Source organism: Calidris pugnax, unplaced genomic scaffold, assembly GCF_001431845.1.
Source record: "Calidris pugnax isolate Ruff unplaced genomic scaffold, ASM143184v1 scaffold111, whole genome shotgun sequence".
NCBI classification, from domain to species: Eukaryota; Metazoa; Chordata; class Aves; order Charadriiformes; family Scolopacidae; genus Calidris; species Calidris pugnax.
The window spans coordinates 4483799-4498195 of NW_015090872.1; the positions used below are offsets into that span (position 1 = coordinate 4483799).

Genomic DNA, 14397 nt, shown 5'->3' on the forward strand with positions numbered 1-14397 from the left:
AAAAAAAATAAAATATATTCTTCATCTATTGAGCTACAGAAATTCTTGCTTCTAAAATTACTGCTAAAAGATAAAACCATAGGCAAGCAGATGCTGCTCTCACCCTAGCTCATAAAAATTCAGCAGTGACATTCAAACAGGAAATGTTCCCTTCACCATGCACAGCCAGCCTGGCACTGCTGCATCTTCCTGGAGCCATCCTATATCAGGTGTAAGGGGTTTCCTGGCCAACCAGTATTTCTGGTATTATAAAGCCCATGAATGGCTTTATTTGAGAGATGGTCTTCATTTTTGGGGAATAAATCCAAAATTATACAGATGTTATGGGGGAGACTGATGTCATTCCAAAGGGGAAGCTGAGGCTGGCAGGGAGACCACCAGCCCAAGGCCACCACGGCCAGTGGCACAGCAGGACAGGAGATTCTTCCCCCAGTGATTTTCTTAATACCAACAGGAAGCACAAGAGCACATCACACTGAAAAATGGCAGGCTGGAAGTAAGCAAAAAACGTCATCACTCTTCCATCAGGAGTGACCCTGAGGTAGAACCTCTCAAACATAATGCAATGTATGGGAAGAGGGCTCACATCCCTTGGAAAAAAAAAGCACAGGAGTCATCCATGCCCAGCCACCCCCTCCCTTAAGACCATGGGATGATCATTTCCTTCACTCACATATTTATTTGGAATCTGATAATTCATTGCCCCTAGTTTCCTGCTGGAGTTTGTCTTCCATTGTTCAGGATTTACATTACTCAACAGGAAATCAGTGAGAGGTCCAGCGATTAGAAAGGTGTGTTTCCCATTTGGACCCACCCTTGGTTGCTTGCTCGGGGCTGGGAGTCAGACCCAGCGTACAACTGCATCCATGGGAACTCAGGGAGCAAGGGCAGAGGGACTCCTCTCCTCCTATCAACAGCTACAGATTGCTTTATCCAGCCACATGCTACTGCCCGTGTCCACACACTGGTCCCTCACATTCTGTTCATACTCAGGCCTTACAGTTACCACTTTCTCCATGCACTGGGGAGGGAGCAGCTTATCAAAATACAACTGTAAAGACAGTACTCGAATAGAGTAAGTATGGTGAAAGTGTCCCTTGAACTAAAATACTCTTCCTTCTCAAAGACCATTACTTTCCCTCTGACACTTTTGCCAGGGAGAGAGATTCTGCGCAGCATAAAGTGTCACTTGTGAGATAATAATTCAGTTTATCACATTGTTTAGGAACCGAGCCGAGGAGGAATCAGCCCTCTCTGGTGCCCTCAGCAGTGGCTTCTAACCCTGATCTCACAAATGATGCTCCAATATATTCTCTTTAATGCCTCCTCTGTAACAGCAGAGAGCAAAACAAAACACCACTAATCTTTTAGGGGGTATCACTTGAACAGGATGCTTCCCTGGCCAAATCCTCCCATTGAAAATGTCACAACTGTTTTAAAACTCATTTTCCCTTAGGTTAGTTTGATAACAGGTACTCAAATCGGGCACACACAGCGAGTGCTCGGCACTACACTGTAAGTGTGACTTGTGGAATGCAGCTGGTGACCTTTCTGGGCCACAGCTCCCAGTCACCATGGACTGTTGTTCCAACCCAGACATCTCCAAGGCTTCCCAGTTAGCTCCTCAAGTGCGAAGTCTCGGGTTTTATGTTTCTCCAGCATTCAGAGTGTGCTGGGGAAGAAAAGCCCAGCTTACTAGCCATTGTACAGTAAACCTCAGAGGGAAGCCTCTGTGTCAAAAAAGGGTTTAAGCAAACTCTGCAGGACTTCAAAGTGGGATTCAGATCTCCAAAAATGATCTTAATACAATTTTAACAATGATTATTTCCTTTGAGCAAGGAAGGACTTGAAGGAAGTGCCCGTGCTCCAGGGTCACTTATGCGTCCCCTTAGCAGCCCTCTAAGTCCCCCTACATCAGATGTAGGCATGAAAGCCTTAGACACCACAGTTCTCACATGAGAAAGGTTATCCTAAAGCATAACCCATGGGGAATTGCCTCCTCTTCATAGTTTTGCCAGACTAGGCCACGTGTTCTGTCGGGAAGGTCGCAGATTACAAATACTTGTTGCTCTTTTGCTCTGCAATGATTTCTCTAAAATTAGACTTTCTTCCCACTGAAGACAACACCACAACACTGAGTAAAATGGAAGGGTTACAACATACTTCTTACATACAATAGCCCTGTTTACACACCTCGGTACACTACCTTCTTTCTCAGCAATATCCTTATGTTGACTCACGCTCATTTTGCAAAATGAAACAATAGAGCTTCCTCATATTAAGAGACTATTTTGTCCCCTGCTCGGGAAGGCCACTGGGTTCTATCAATTACTGGAACCTCCTCCTCTCCACAATAACTGTCAGAAGCCACCTCAGAGCAGCTGAACCACAAACGCAAAAGTATTTTTGTTGTGATAGCCTAAAATATCTGGATCTACTGTAAAATAGAAGCGACACATACCACAACTGATACAAGATTATTTAAATCACCTCAGACAGAAAACCTCCTCGCTAGAATTTCTTTCTCTGAAACACACCCAACACTTATAAGTATTAGCTTAGATAAGGTTTAGTCATTTTCCCTTCTCAGAGAAATGCTATGAGAGCTGTGGAAAACATGAGTATTGCAAGCACAGAAATAAACGTGGAAGATGAGTCTTTCACAGTGAAATGTGCACTAAGGATATCTGAACTGCTTGATAATGAATGACACCACCATGATTTGTTTCACTGCTTCACTGTTACTTACCCGCTCTACCAGGGTTTTAGAATTTTGAAAAATGTTGGAAAAGGAATCACTCCTTAAAAAACAGGAACTGTTTTCTTTTGATCCTATTTTACTTAGTACTTTTGGTACATAATTTGATGCTGCTTTTAAGAAGACGTTGGCACACAAACCTGCGTTTCTATTCCAGCCTTGACTTCCTCTTTTGAGTTTTTAGACTGATCAGGAAAATCCTTAGGGAGTACAAGGTGGAATTTCTCCGCTGGAGCGGGAGCCCCTCACAGGGGCTGGGTTTACTCACCTGGTCTAAGCGCAGAGCACCGTCGATGAAGCGCTGCTTGCGGAGGTGCTGAGCGATGTGATGCAGGTTCAGCACAGCTTCCTGGATCTCAGCTACTGAGTGTTGAGGGGAGATGGGGGGAAGTTCTTCAGGTGAGAACACCTTCCCGGGGCTTTCGATCATACTCTGTGCGTGGTCGTAGCTTAGCTTCACGCAGGAGCAGATGACCGTCCGCCCAAACCATTCATCAAGGATCTGCCAGATTGGAAAGCACAAATAGATCTGAGGACTTATTCTTCCAGTGCACAAAAGCTGGGGAAGTTATACAAACACGAGAAGGAATAACATCAGACCTGACCATGAACTTCAAGTGAAGATCTTCTCATACTGTGGCCACCAGAATGCCTTTTGCCCGTATCAGTTCTTTAGTGTCTAATAATGTGTGTATGCATAATAAAGTCTTTCCATCACACAGGAACTTCTTGGACCTCTCCTCTATCTGATTTCTCTCTTCCATAGAGCTCCTAAGAGCTACAGCCCCGCTGTGAGCTGAAAACAGTTGACTCAAACATTGCTGGGTGCAGGGGTGGCAACGGGCACATACACACATGCAAAGATGGATCTTGTACCTAAACCACAGCAGACTGCATTCCACCTCTTTGATTAACATGTGGTCAACAGAGCACCAGGGGCTGGTCCTAAAATACTCTGTTTTGTGAATGTGGCTGAGTAGGACTTTGGTGGGTCTGGAGGAGAGATGGCCAGTCACTAACCCCTCGTTTCTCTGATCACGCCAATGATCCTAGGCCCAGACTCAAGCCAGGAACATTTCCAAGCTTCCAAGCTATGCTGGAATCTAGAGGAAAATAATCTATAAATCACCTATAAAATTATTTTATTTTAAACCAGAAGCCACTCCGATTTTAAACTCCGTAATGAAATATCAGTGTAGATGTAGCAATTCAGAATTATTTCTTAAATCAGAACAGAAAATTCATTTTCAGCTGGGATATGTAAGAGAGTCCAAAAGCTCATCAAGCCCGTGAGAAAGCACAGAGGGACAAAGGGCAGATGGCTCTTCAGAAAAGTCAAGAGCATTGGCATGAGGGCTCTGGAGATGGATGCAGTCTGTGATAAACCATTCACAGCGCAAGTGCTCAGAGAATAAACAGGAGAATTGTAATTCTGCCTTGGCTACAAGTGCCACCTTACTCCTTCATCAGCACAACAGGACAAGGTAAATTCTGCAAGTGATGGTGTCTGGGGAGAACAGCCAGCTCTCTCTTAGACAGACTCATCAAGGACATTGCTTCAGAAAGGTAAACCCTCTTCTTAACAGGAAAGGACTGATCCCCAAGATACCTTTGCTGCCTCTCTCCCTTATGCCCCACAGAACATATGTGCAGTATAACTCAGCAGGTCTGAAAGTCACAGGGCATTTAAGCTCATTTTTAATTAGAAACAGTCCTTATAGCACAGATGCAGCAAGTGACGTCTTGCATTGTAAAGTGCTCTGACCCCCAGCTCGTGGTTATTCTGTGTGTGCCCCTTTCTCCATGCCAAGGACAAAGAAAGGAAGAGAAAGTCACAAAGCTGGGCAGAGATGCTGCAGCAGCACTGACAGCACCTGCTCTGTGCTTCCCCTGCATGCTTCCCCTTAAAGGCAGTCCAGCTTCTTGTGGTGATGGGGGATCCATATCCAGTAGGTCAGCACCATGTGATGAAATGTGCTGGACCCAAAAATCCTCCAAGCACAATCTCTGGTGTGGAAGAGGCTGCACTGCTCTTTAAATGATCCTTCCAGCAAGTTGAAGACTATTAGCCAGTGGGAAATAGAGATACTTCAGGCTTCAGTAAGACCTGGATGGTACTCAGGCACCGAAAAAGTGTTGTTCCTTGTTGAGATGATCTGGGAGTGAGGCTGAGCAGCTTTCATTTGAGCTGAGCACTTCTATACACCCTCCAGTAATAGGCAGCTCTTTCAACTTGCTGTTTGAATGTTTTCAGACACTACCTCCTATTTACCTGCTAGTTCCTCCATCTCCAGCCACTAATTTCTGCATGAAGGGTCATTATCAATTCTGGCCCTCACTTAATATTCTGGCCACACTAAATATTTTGCATTTGGAAAGTACTCTCATTTTGCTTTATAAAGTACACGAATCAATTCCATCATGTACATGCGTGTTAAAAAGGGTTAAGGACTAAGCACAAACCAGAAGGGTACTTTTGAAGAGGAGCATTTTCCCCAATACCCACGTTAGGGCTGAAAGCCATCTCTGAGGCTACATGGTGCTTTCTACCACTGGCTTCCAAGAGGTCCCTCTGTCCATTGCAGGAAGCAACGGACCAGATTTCCAGTTTGCTGTCTGAACTTGAAGCTTTCACCAAAATCTCATTTTTCTGCTTGCTTAGAAGAGGCCAAATATTTCAAACGTCCACTCACTTTCTTGTAAGATGAGAGATGCAGCATATTGGGTCCCCAGAATACAAGTAGAACATCAAATCTCAGGCAAGCTACATTCAGGGAATAGCATCAGGATAAGTAGCCCATTATTAGTAGATATTAAACTTTTATTTCTGTTTCCTCAATTCCTTTTTCTGTTCTTGGTCTCTCAAAGGCACCCAAGCAGCGCGATGGAGAGCACCCAACTTCCATTCCTGCAATGGCTCTAACAAGTGTAAACTGGACAATGATAACCCTGAGAGGTCTCTTACTAATGTACCAAATAAACACCTCACCAAGGCTGCTTGGATGCATTAAAAACACTTCACACAGACAAGGAATGGATTTTTGGATGCACCTTGCCCCCTGCAATTCACTAATCCCTGTATGTAGTGAGCAGAGCTGCCAGACTCAGCCTCACTGCATCAGGCTAACTTAACTGCACTCACCATCCAAGCAATTCCTGGGAATGCCCTCTGTCTTTGCCTTCAGTGGCCATCCAAGCAGACTTAGGGTAACCACAGCCTTGTGTCCCTGGTCTGGAAACCCCACCAGAGGAACAGGCAAGCTCCACTTCTGCAGGGAAAGATGCACAAGGCTGGCTGGCCCACGTACCATGGCTGATGGATGGGTGAAGCAGTGTGGAGGAGCAACATTTGGGGACTGTGAGCTGGGACTTGGAGATTACAACAAATAGCCCAAGAGACCGGTCTGCAAAGTCTCCCCCATCACCGCTAACCTGGTGCACCCAGGCTCCAGGCAATGCACCAGTATCTGAGACATTTCTAGGGTTATGTTAAGGCTTCCCCCAGTTCTGGCTGCTTTTGAGAAAAAGGTGTAGTCCCCAGCACATCATATGATGGCAGTCAGTATGGCTCAGCTGAAACCCTCCCATTAGCACAGTCCCTGGTGGCACAGGTCTCTTTGAGGGTGTGACATAGCTGTGCACGAAGCTGAGGACTTTCTCCACGCAAGGCAGTGTTTGTATCACGTCCTGGCTGACGACAACGGTTTTGAGCCTGGAAGACAGACTGTTTGTACAGGTTGTTTCAGACTGAAGGAATTTCAGTTCTTCATTGGTAGAGGGAACCAGCAGGGCTGTGCTTCAAACATCAGCAGGCAAGAACTTTAAAAGAAGAGTTGCATCGTTTGTTTTCAAATATCTTTCTGTTGACTGCATCTGAACAAGAACGTGCTACGTTGTTCCTATAAACGCCCAGCTCTGCTTCTGAAGAACAGCACAGATGCAACAATATGGTTAACGCCTCTGCCCTTGGAAAGTCATCTCAGATACATCATGTCACACTATCCCACTGGAGTCCATGGAGCTATGTGAAGCGGTGCTCAGGCAAAATTTTATTATACTCATGGAAAACTAGAAGATAAAAATTCCAGAGCCCCAAAGCAACAGAAACAAGAAAGTGCCTGTCTCCCAGAACGGGCTGAGCCTGGCATTATTTTTCTAAAAGAAGCAAGAATTAAAAACCCCAACAACTTATCAATAGTCATATTCAAGTGAGGAGTATGTGTGGCTTTTCCTTGGAAGATGCCTTAGCTCTAGACTTATTTGCTTTGGAACAGTAACAGTGGGAGCTCAGAGCAGCTCTTGCCTCTAGTAGTGCTGTCGGGCTCTGCTCTGCAAGCTCAAGGTTACGGTACTGCTCAGCACACACAGTGCAACCAAGTGCTCTTTGGCCTGATGCATCCCTCACTGAGGAATGGCCTCTCCTCAATGTCAGTGTTCTCACGGCTCTCCACCACCGACTGAGGGTCAACGGCCGTGTTGGGGCCTTTGACTCACCTCCCTTTCACCCAGCAGAACCTGGAGGCCATGTGATCCTGTTTACACTGAGATGAAACCACAGTAACACCTAGAAATACAGGAGACACATTCTGTCCCAACTCTCAGATAAGCTTTTACAAGAATGCCCTGCTGGGCAAAAGCCCTACAACCACTTTTCCTCTTGGAAGGAGTAAATTCTTCTCCAGCCTTCACCTGATACTCAAATCAAGTGACTCCAATTGAGACCTGAAAGGCTTCCTAGGAGAAACCAGTTTGCTGAGATGGCCGTAGGCAGTCTGGTTTCCAAGGGGCAGCATGGTCACAGCCCAGAGCACTGCTCCTCCAGAGACAGGTTCCCTGAGCAGGAGTAAGGCAGATGCTGCAGCTCCTCTATTTTCTCACTGGTCAGACAGGGTTGGTCTGAACGCTGTTTGAAAAGCAAATAATGTATATATTGCAGGGGACAAGAGATAAGATTTAATTAAAAGCTTTTTTTAATTAAAACTTGACTATTAGCTGTTCAAAGACCACTCAGTATCAATAAAAGGCCCACCAAGTAGCTACTATTAAAAGGCCCCATGAGTAATCGCGCTGTCGCTACTGGAAGTGGAAAGCTTTTCACAGTGAACAAATAAAATGCACCTCAGTGCCACAGCAGGGACTTGCTGGAGAAATACAGATACAGAACTGCAACTGTATTTTACTAAAGCACAGAACAAGATTCAGTATCCTTTAGAGCAGCACGGACAACAATAAAAACATAAAGTTAATCTTTGTGAAAAATTACCAAATTGGCACAAGAAATACTTTCCACAGAGAGAGTTGTGCATGAGCACAACAATTGTTAAATAAGTAATTCTGAGCACAAAAAGTGTACTTCGCATAGGTCGGAGAGACCTCTGGGCAGTGGTAGTCTTTATCCCTGCTCAATTAGCAATTTGGTGATCACCAAAGAGATTGTTAGGGTTACAAAGAGCGTGGGAGAGGAACAGGGAGAGCAATGAAGACCTGGGGAGAGCTGGCAGGCAGCTGAGGGCAGCTCGGGCAGCCTCCACAACTGCTCTCTGGAAATAACACATGCAGAGGATGGAGCTGTGCCTTTGCTGAAGAGCCATCCCACTTTATTTGGATCGATGTAATTTGCAGTTCTGAAAAGAATGAAATAGCCTGTTCACCAGAGAGGCCACAGAGCTGCCCGCATCCACTGCTTTGCACAACTGGCTTGGAGTTAGGGGGGAACATCTGGTCCCACCCAAAGCATTAGCTGTGAGGTGCTGCTGGAGGGAAGACATTAAATGGATGGGTGACCTGGCAAGGAGCAGGAAATGCTCCATTCCTGAGATTCATACAAATATTCTTCCTCTCCCCACCACGTTATGAGATAATTCCACATGGAAGTTCACAGTATCTCATCAGTAAAACAAGAGACAGGGACAGTCCTACATCCCCCAGTGTTGTACATCAAGTCCTTTGCTATCTGCCTGAGTGTTAAGGGATGGCATTTTTACCACTCTGTTTGCAAGAGTAGGGGTTGGCCACCGAGGGAGGACTGATCAGCAGGGTGACTGCCTGCTACTTGAGGTACCTTGCCTTCTGGAGTCATCTTCCACATCACAGAGAACGTCAGCCTATCTCGCATGGGATTGAGACTGCATAACTCCTCACAGAGCAGCTTGGGGAGCATCGGGACCACCTGGAAAAGAAGAGAAGAAAGCCTTGGTGAGATATGGGCTTTTAGTAGAGACCTGTCTGCGGCCAAGCTTCCCTGACCAGTTGGTAAAAGAGAGGCTCAACAATACACAAAAAGGAGAAAATGCGTTAAACCTTCCGGATCACATTCTCTGTAGCAGAAGTGGCTACGTCACAGCATGATCTCAATAACCACTCCTGGGACTCCCTTCCAAGGAATGGATTAAGCACCCTGGAGCATCCCTCATCCTCAGTTAAGCAAACACTTCACTTTGCAGCTTTTGAGGTCACATTTACTCTGTTTGCAACTTCTTTCCCACTGCCATTTTGACGCCGGAAAGAATGAGGAAGACTCAGCACATGGGGAAACGATGCTGAAAAAACACGGTCCTGGCAGTGAGGAGCTGAAGAGCTTGGATTTGGGAACTGTATTTCCTGCTTTGCCAGTGAAGAGACTGCGTAACCGAGCAAGTAATGCAAGTCTGCTCCCTGCAAAGCACAAATGACACTTCTCCTGTGCAGCACAGGAGTGGTGCATGCCTTTAATAAAGAATGCACTGTGCTTTGTAGCCCAGACAGTAACATATCGAAGTTGGCAAGATAAACAAAAGCACCTGCTTTATGACTATTAAACATAGTGTTTGCAAACAGAGGGAGAACAATTATTATTATTTTACTATCCTCAACTCTGAACAAAATGTCAGCCAACAGAAGGTTCTGACAGGGATTTTTTTAACCTGTGTCCTAATTCCTTACAAGTAATCGATATTTCTGCTGTTGAACACTGAAATATCCAACTCCGAGTTACTCACCTGACTACAGCAACAAAGCAAAAGCTTTGGAGCGTATTGACACTAGAGTAAACCTGAGCAGCTCCAAGTGTTTCTATCATCCCTGAGTTATTTCCCAGGTGAAATCTGCGGTAAAGATAATATTTAGCAGCTGTTTAATGAAGCAAACCTAATTATTAGGGTTTCACATTCTTATTTCCTTTCTCATTATTTACCTTTCTGAAGAAGCAGTAACTGCCCTCAAAGAAAAAACACATTATTCCTCTTGTTTATTTGGAGTGGCAATGTGAGCTGGTGCATTCTAGAAAAACACAGAGAAATGCTCTGCTTGGTTGACATAAATATTTTAGCTATTTCGTTTAATTTCCGTATTGATTGCTCTGTGTGCCACCCTGTAAATACAGGACCAGCAGCAAGCTGACTGGCATGCAAACCCCAGCTCTTCCAAACCCTGTGACACCAGTTTGGTGGCTTCAGAGATAACTTTTTCTACCTGGATGCCAGGGGAACAACTGTTCTTCAACACAGTAAGAAAAAAACAAAACAAACCAGTCTCAGATGCCCATTTTCTCCTTTAGTGCACACACTTTGTGTTTACCTTTTGCTTTGAAGGAAAGACTCTTAAAATATTTAATCACATTTGCGGTTTGGCACCAGATGATGGCTATAAATCCATTCTAATTGCAGCGCAAATTAATGCCAAAAGGTTAACTGTACGGGCTGTGACTGTCAAGGAGTCCCTCGCAACATGAATCAGCAGCACTGGTTCAGCTGGAAGGTCGCGAGGGCGCAGATTACGATAAGCCGTTTCCCGCAACACAAAGGCCGTCAGCTCTGTTATTCCAGTTGCGAACAGCACATTAACAATACTGGTACATTCATAACTCACAGATCCAGTACGTGAGCTCTGCCATGCTGCCTGGAAGGACCCACACCACAAGGTTATAAATTTAGCATGAGCGGTGCCAACCCATACCAGAAAGGAGAGAAAATAGCTTTAGAGACTATCGGAAATCCCTGCCTGCACAAGATCGCCCATGACCACTGTGAGACCCTGAAGTTCAGGTCAAAATGAACAAAGTGCTAGTAATTTAATAAAAACTCCCATGGCCTTTTCCACCCAAATTAAAAGCTGCAGTTACTAGCTCTTCTCTCCCTCCCTCTGCGATTGATTAGCTGATAATGGTCTGTACTTATTGAATATTTCTGTGTCCTAGCACATCCTCTTTCCCTTCACATCTTCTGCAGCAATAAGTCTCCTAGAAAAATCCCTACATGAAACTTGAAAGCCCATCCACAAAGAATAGCCCGAACAAAACAACAGGATGCTTGTTTTAAGTGTACTTGAGCAGGATTAATATCCAATTCAAGAGGCTATAATTCTATGGAAGGACTTTCAATGATGTGAAACACAAGCAAAGCTTTAACTCAGATAATAATTACAGCACTAAACACTCACCAAGCAATTAGCTGTAACAAACCTACTGTTAAATAGGGAAGCATCAACCCACGTCACCCTTGTTTTACAGGAGAGAAACTTTAGGCAAAGTAACTTAACCCAAGCCACAGAGGAAGTCTCACAGGAGAGGGAGAATTCAATCAACCTTTTCCTGTGCTCTGCAAATACCTACATAACATAAGACAACGTGACCTTGCATTGAAGGTATTTCAATTTTATCTACCTTACTGAATTAAAAGAAGAAACCTGTTTTCAGCATCACCACAGTCTTGGCTAACTGCCTCCCTCTGCTTTAACATCACGATTCCTCTTCACCCTCTACAGAGAATAAACCAACTGTCTCGAAGCACAGAAGTTTAAGTCATAAATACACATTTCCTTTTTCCTTAACACGATACGGTCACAGGCTGAAAGGATTCTTGGTAGTTGCAAGCCCAGCATTTAACGTACAAAGATGTCACAATTGTGTCACACTTGGAAAGCGAGACGGTTCAGGAGTTATCCCAGGGGCTGCCCAGAAGGAACTTTTGCAATAGGATTATCTCCATCTCTTTCTGAAGGAGACGCAGGATGAGAGGAGATTTCCCTAAGTACGTCTTTAATGCCCAGATTTGCAAAATATCAGGGTTGCATAGCATCGCCTCAAATAATCCAGAGGTTGCCCGGCATCTTTTAAATGCTTTGCCCTTCCCCTGAGTGTCGGCCAAGAGGCAGCGGTGCCTGCCAGCGGCCCAGCCGAGTGCCAGGGCAGGCAGGAACCCGGCCGGCTGAAACGCTGCCCGGGGACGTCACCTCCAGCATGAACTGGTTTCCTCACCAAATTGCTAAGGATGTGCCCGTGGTGGGGGTCACATTGTTCAGCTTGATTTTACTGCAGTCACCTGGGCTCATACGGGGATCATAAAGCTGGAACAGGAGGGCGCATAAATGTAGTTGGATCTCAAAACGCAGTTGGAGAGACCCACCAGAGCGAGGGGAAAAAACTTTCACAATGAAAAAAAGGACCTACAGCCCCCAGGAAATCCTTTCTAATGAGCGTATGATAGAAATCAGGGTTGAAGGAAGGTTTGCGTGGTGAAAGGTTGTCTGGTTTTCATCCCCTGCTATCAGTCAGACTAATAAAAGACATCATCTCTCCCCACAAGAGATACTGGAAAGGGCACTTCTTTGAGTGAAAGGCTGATATCTGCAATGCTCGCAGCTGTGGGTCTGCATTTCAAATCAAATCACAGACAGAGGATTTTTCTCTCCTTGTTTCCAAGTCCAACATGTAAAATCTCCAGTGCTACCGTACGCAGATGGAGACTTAGTGCTCTGGCACTGCCCAACAGCCCCCTCTGTGCCATCAGCTCTCCCCACAGCAGCCACGCATCCCAGCACATCGAAATGGTGGGCAGCAAGGGAAAACCAAAGAAAGAGAAGGCACCGCTGGGGCTGGGGGGTTTCCCACACTTCATCCTCCTGGTGTTATAAAACTCATGGACTTGTAACCGTGGCTGGCCACCCTGCTTCGCAGCTGGCTCCTCTGCATGGTGGAATCACTTTGGACATGGGAAGATCTAACTTCCTGCTCGTGAGAGCCCTTAGGTTTGTTTTGGTTTGCCTCTTCGGCTAATAAAGTGCTTCCAGAAACCAAATGCGAGTTTCCAGCCTCCCGTCTTCCTAGGGAGACAGGTAGTGGGAGGGAGCATACTGGGATGACAAAATTCCCTGTTCCCTCAGATCAGAAACATCTGCTGCAGCCAGGACTGACTCACCGGCCAGGTCCCGAGCAGGTTAGCCAGGGCTGCCCTCATCAATGGGCTCACTGAAGCAGCTTTTTAAGGAATGGTCAGGAAAATCCATCAGTCAATCAAAAGGAAGAGGGAAGAAACTGGTTAAGAAAAACCCCTTGTTTTCACAAAGTTGCACAGGCAGCTTTCCTCCCCCAAACAACACAATCTGCTGGCGCCCTGGCTTTGGCTGCCGGCTCAGGCTTGGTTCCATCGGGTATGACCAGCACCGACTCCAGGGGTGAGCCCTTCTCCAACCGCTAGTCCAATGGGGAGGAACCGAATTAACTGAGAGTTTCCATCAGTTGCTATCCCAGAGCCAGGAGGAAGACGCCGAGGTCCAACAATGGGGTGGGCTCAGTGAGCCTCTTGCTTACACACTAAAAGACACTCAAAGGAAATAGGCAATTTGTTTATGAGCCAAGATTTCTGCTCAAGACTTGTATCAACACTTCCATGAATTCAGATTTCGAGCAACTCTTTGTTACTCAGCCTGAGATTATCAAAATATCAACACCCTGACAACCTGCTGGTGTCAAAAGTGAACGTCTCAGAGTCCTTGGACTCAATGTGAAGATAGGCTTACAGTTCCGATCTTTGATCTTCAGTATAAAATAGGACCAGTAAAATATTATAAAGATTTATGGCTGACCTCTCACTCGAGCTGCTTCACACCTAAAATAACACTATAAGATGTGCCAAAAAAAGAGGAAACTGTTTAGGTTTTCTTGGTTCTTAAAACCTGATACACTCTTATTTCAAAAACTTTTGACTTTTATTAAATAGACTGCTAGCAATTACACAATAACTCCCCTTCTGGATACATGGTTCAGGAAAATTAAATATGTGGCTTTATTTAACTTCTTTGGGAGGATTAGCATGGTGCTAACCTCTAGCACAATCACAGCTGTCTTAGGAAACAGTTCCATCAAAGGAAAGCATATTTTCTACAAGAGTCATGCTACCATCTTGTTTCAGACAGCCTGGCTGCTTTCCTTGCCCATCCCCTCTCTCCTTTTCATCTCTTGCAATTAAAATATTGACCATTTCATCATCTAACCCAGTTTGTGCTCTTAAAATATATTTTCCACAGGGCAGAAATGTGGGTAAAACACTAATCTTGACTGCTGGGCCAAGGTAGCTGAAGAGCAATTGAAGATTAGAGGCAATAGATAATTAATGTTGGCATCGCACAAGACTGACTGGTAGCGCTGGGGGAAAAAGCCCTTTGAAAGAAAATTCAATTGGCTTTTGAATTCAACTAGATTTTAATCAAAAATGTCTCCTTTCTTTATAAAAATCTTCCTTTTCCCTCTAAAAGAAATCACATGCCTTCAAACCACAGTATTTTGACTTGGAAATACTGCCACAATGTCTTCCTGGACTACAGCTTTGCTGCCCTGCAGTGACATCCCCCCTGGGCCAGCCCACTTCTCCCATAATGAGCTACGG

General features: G+C 45.2%; 1 protein-coding gene across 2 annotated transcripts in view; it reads right to left on the bottom strand.

The window, feature by feature from the left end:
* DIS3L2 (DIS3 like 3'-5' exoribonuclease 2) overlaps positions 1 to 14397 on the bottom strand; it is a 195037-nt gene that overhangs the window by 62553 nt on the left and 118087 nt on the right. For both annotated transcript variants that reach the window (XM_014946064.1, XM_014946065.1), the window contains exons 13-14: positions 8820 to 8927; positions 3027 to 3260 (exon numbers count right to left, since the gene is read on the bottom strand). In XM_014946064.1, the coding sequence (XP_014801550.1) occupies positions 3027 to 3260; positions 8820 to 8927 (342 nt within the window). The remainder of the gene's footprint in view (positions 1 to 3026; positions 3261 to 8819; positions 8928 to 14397) is intronic.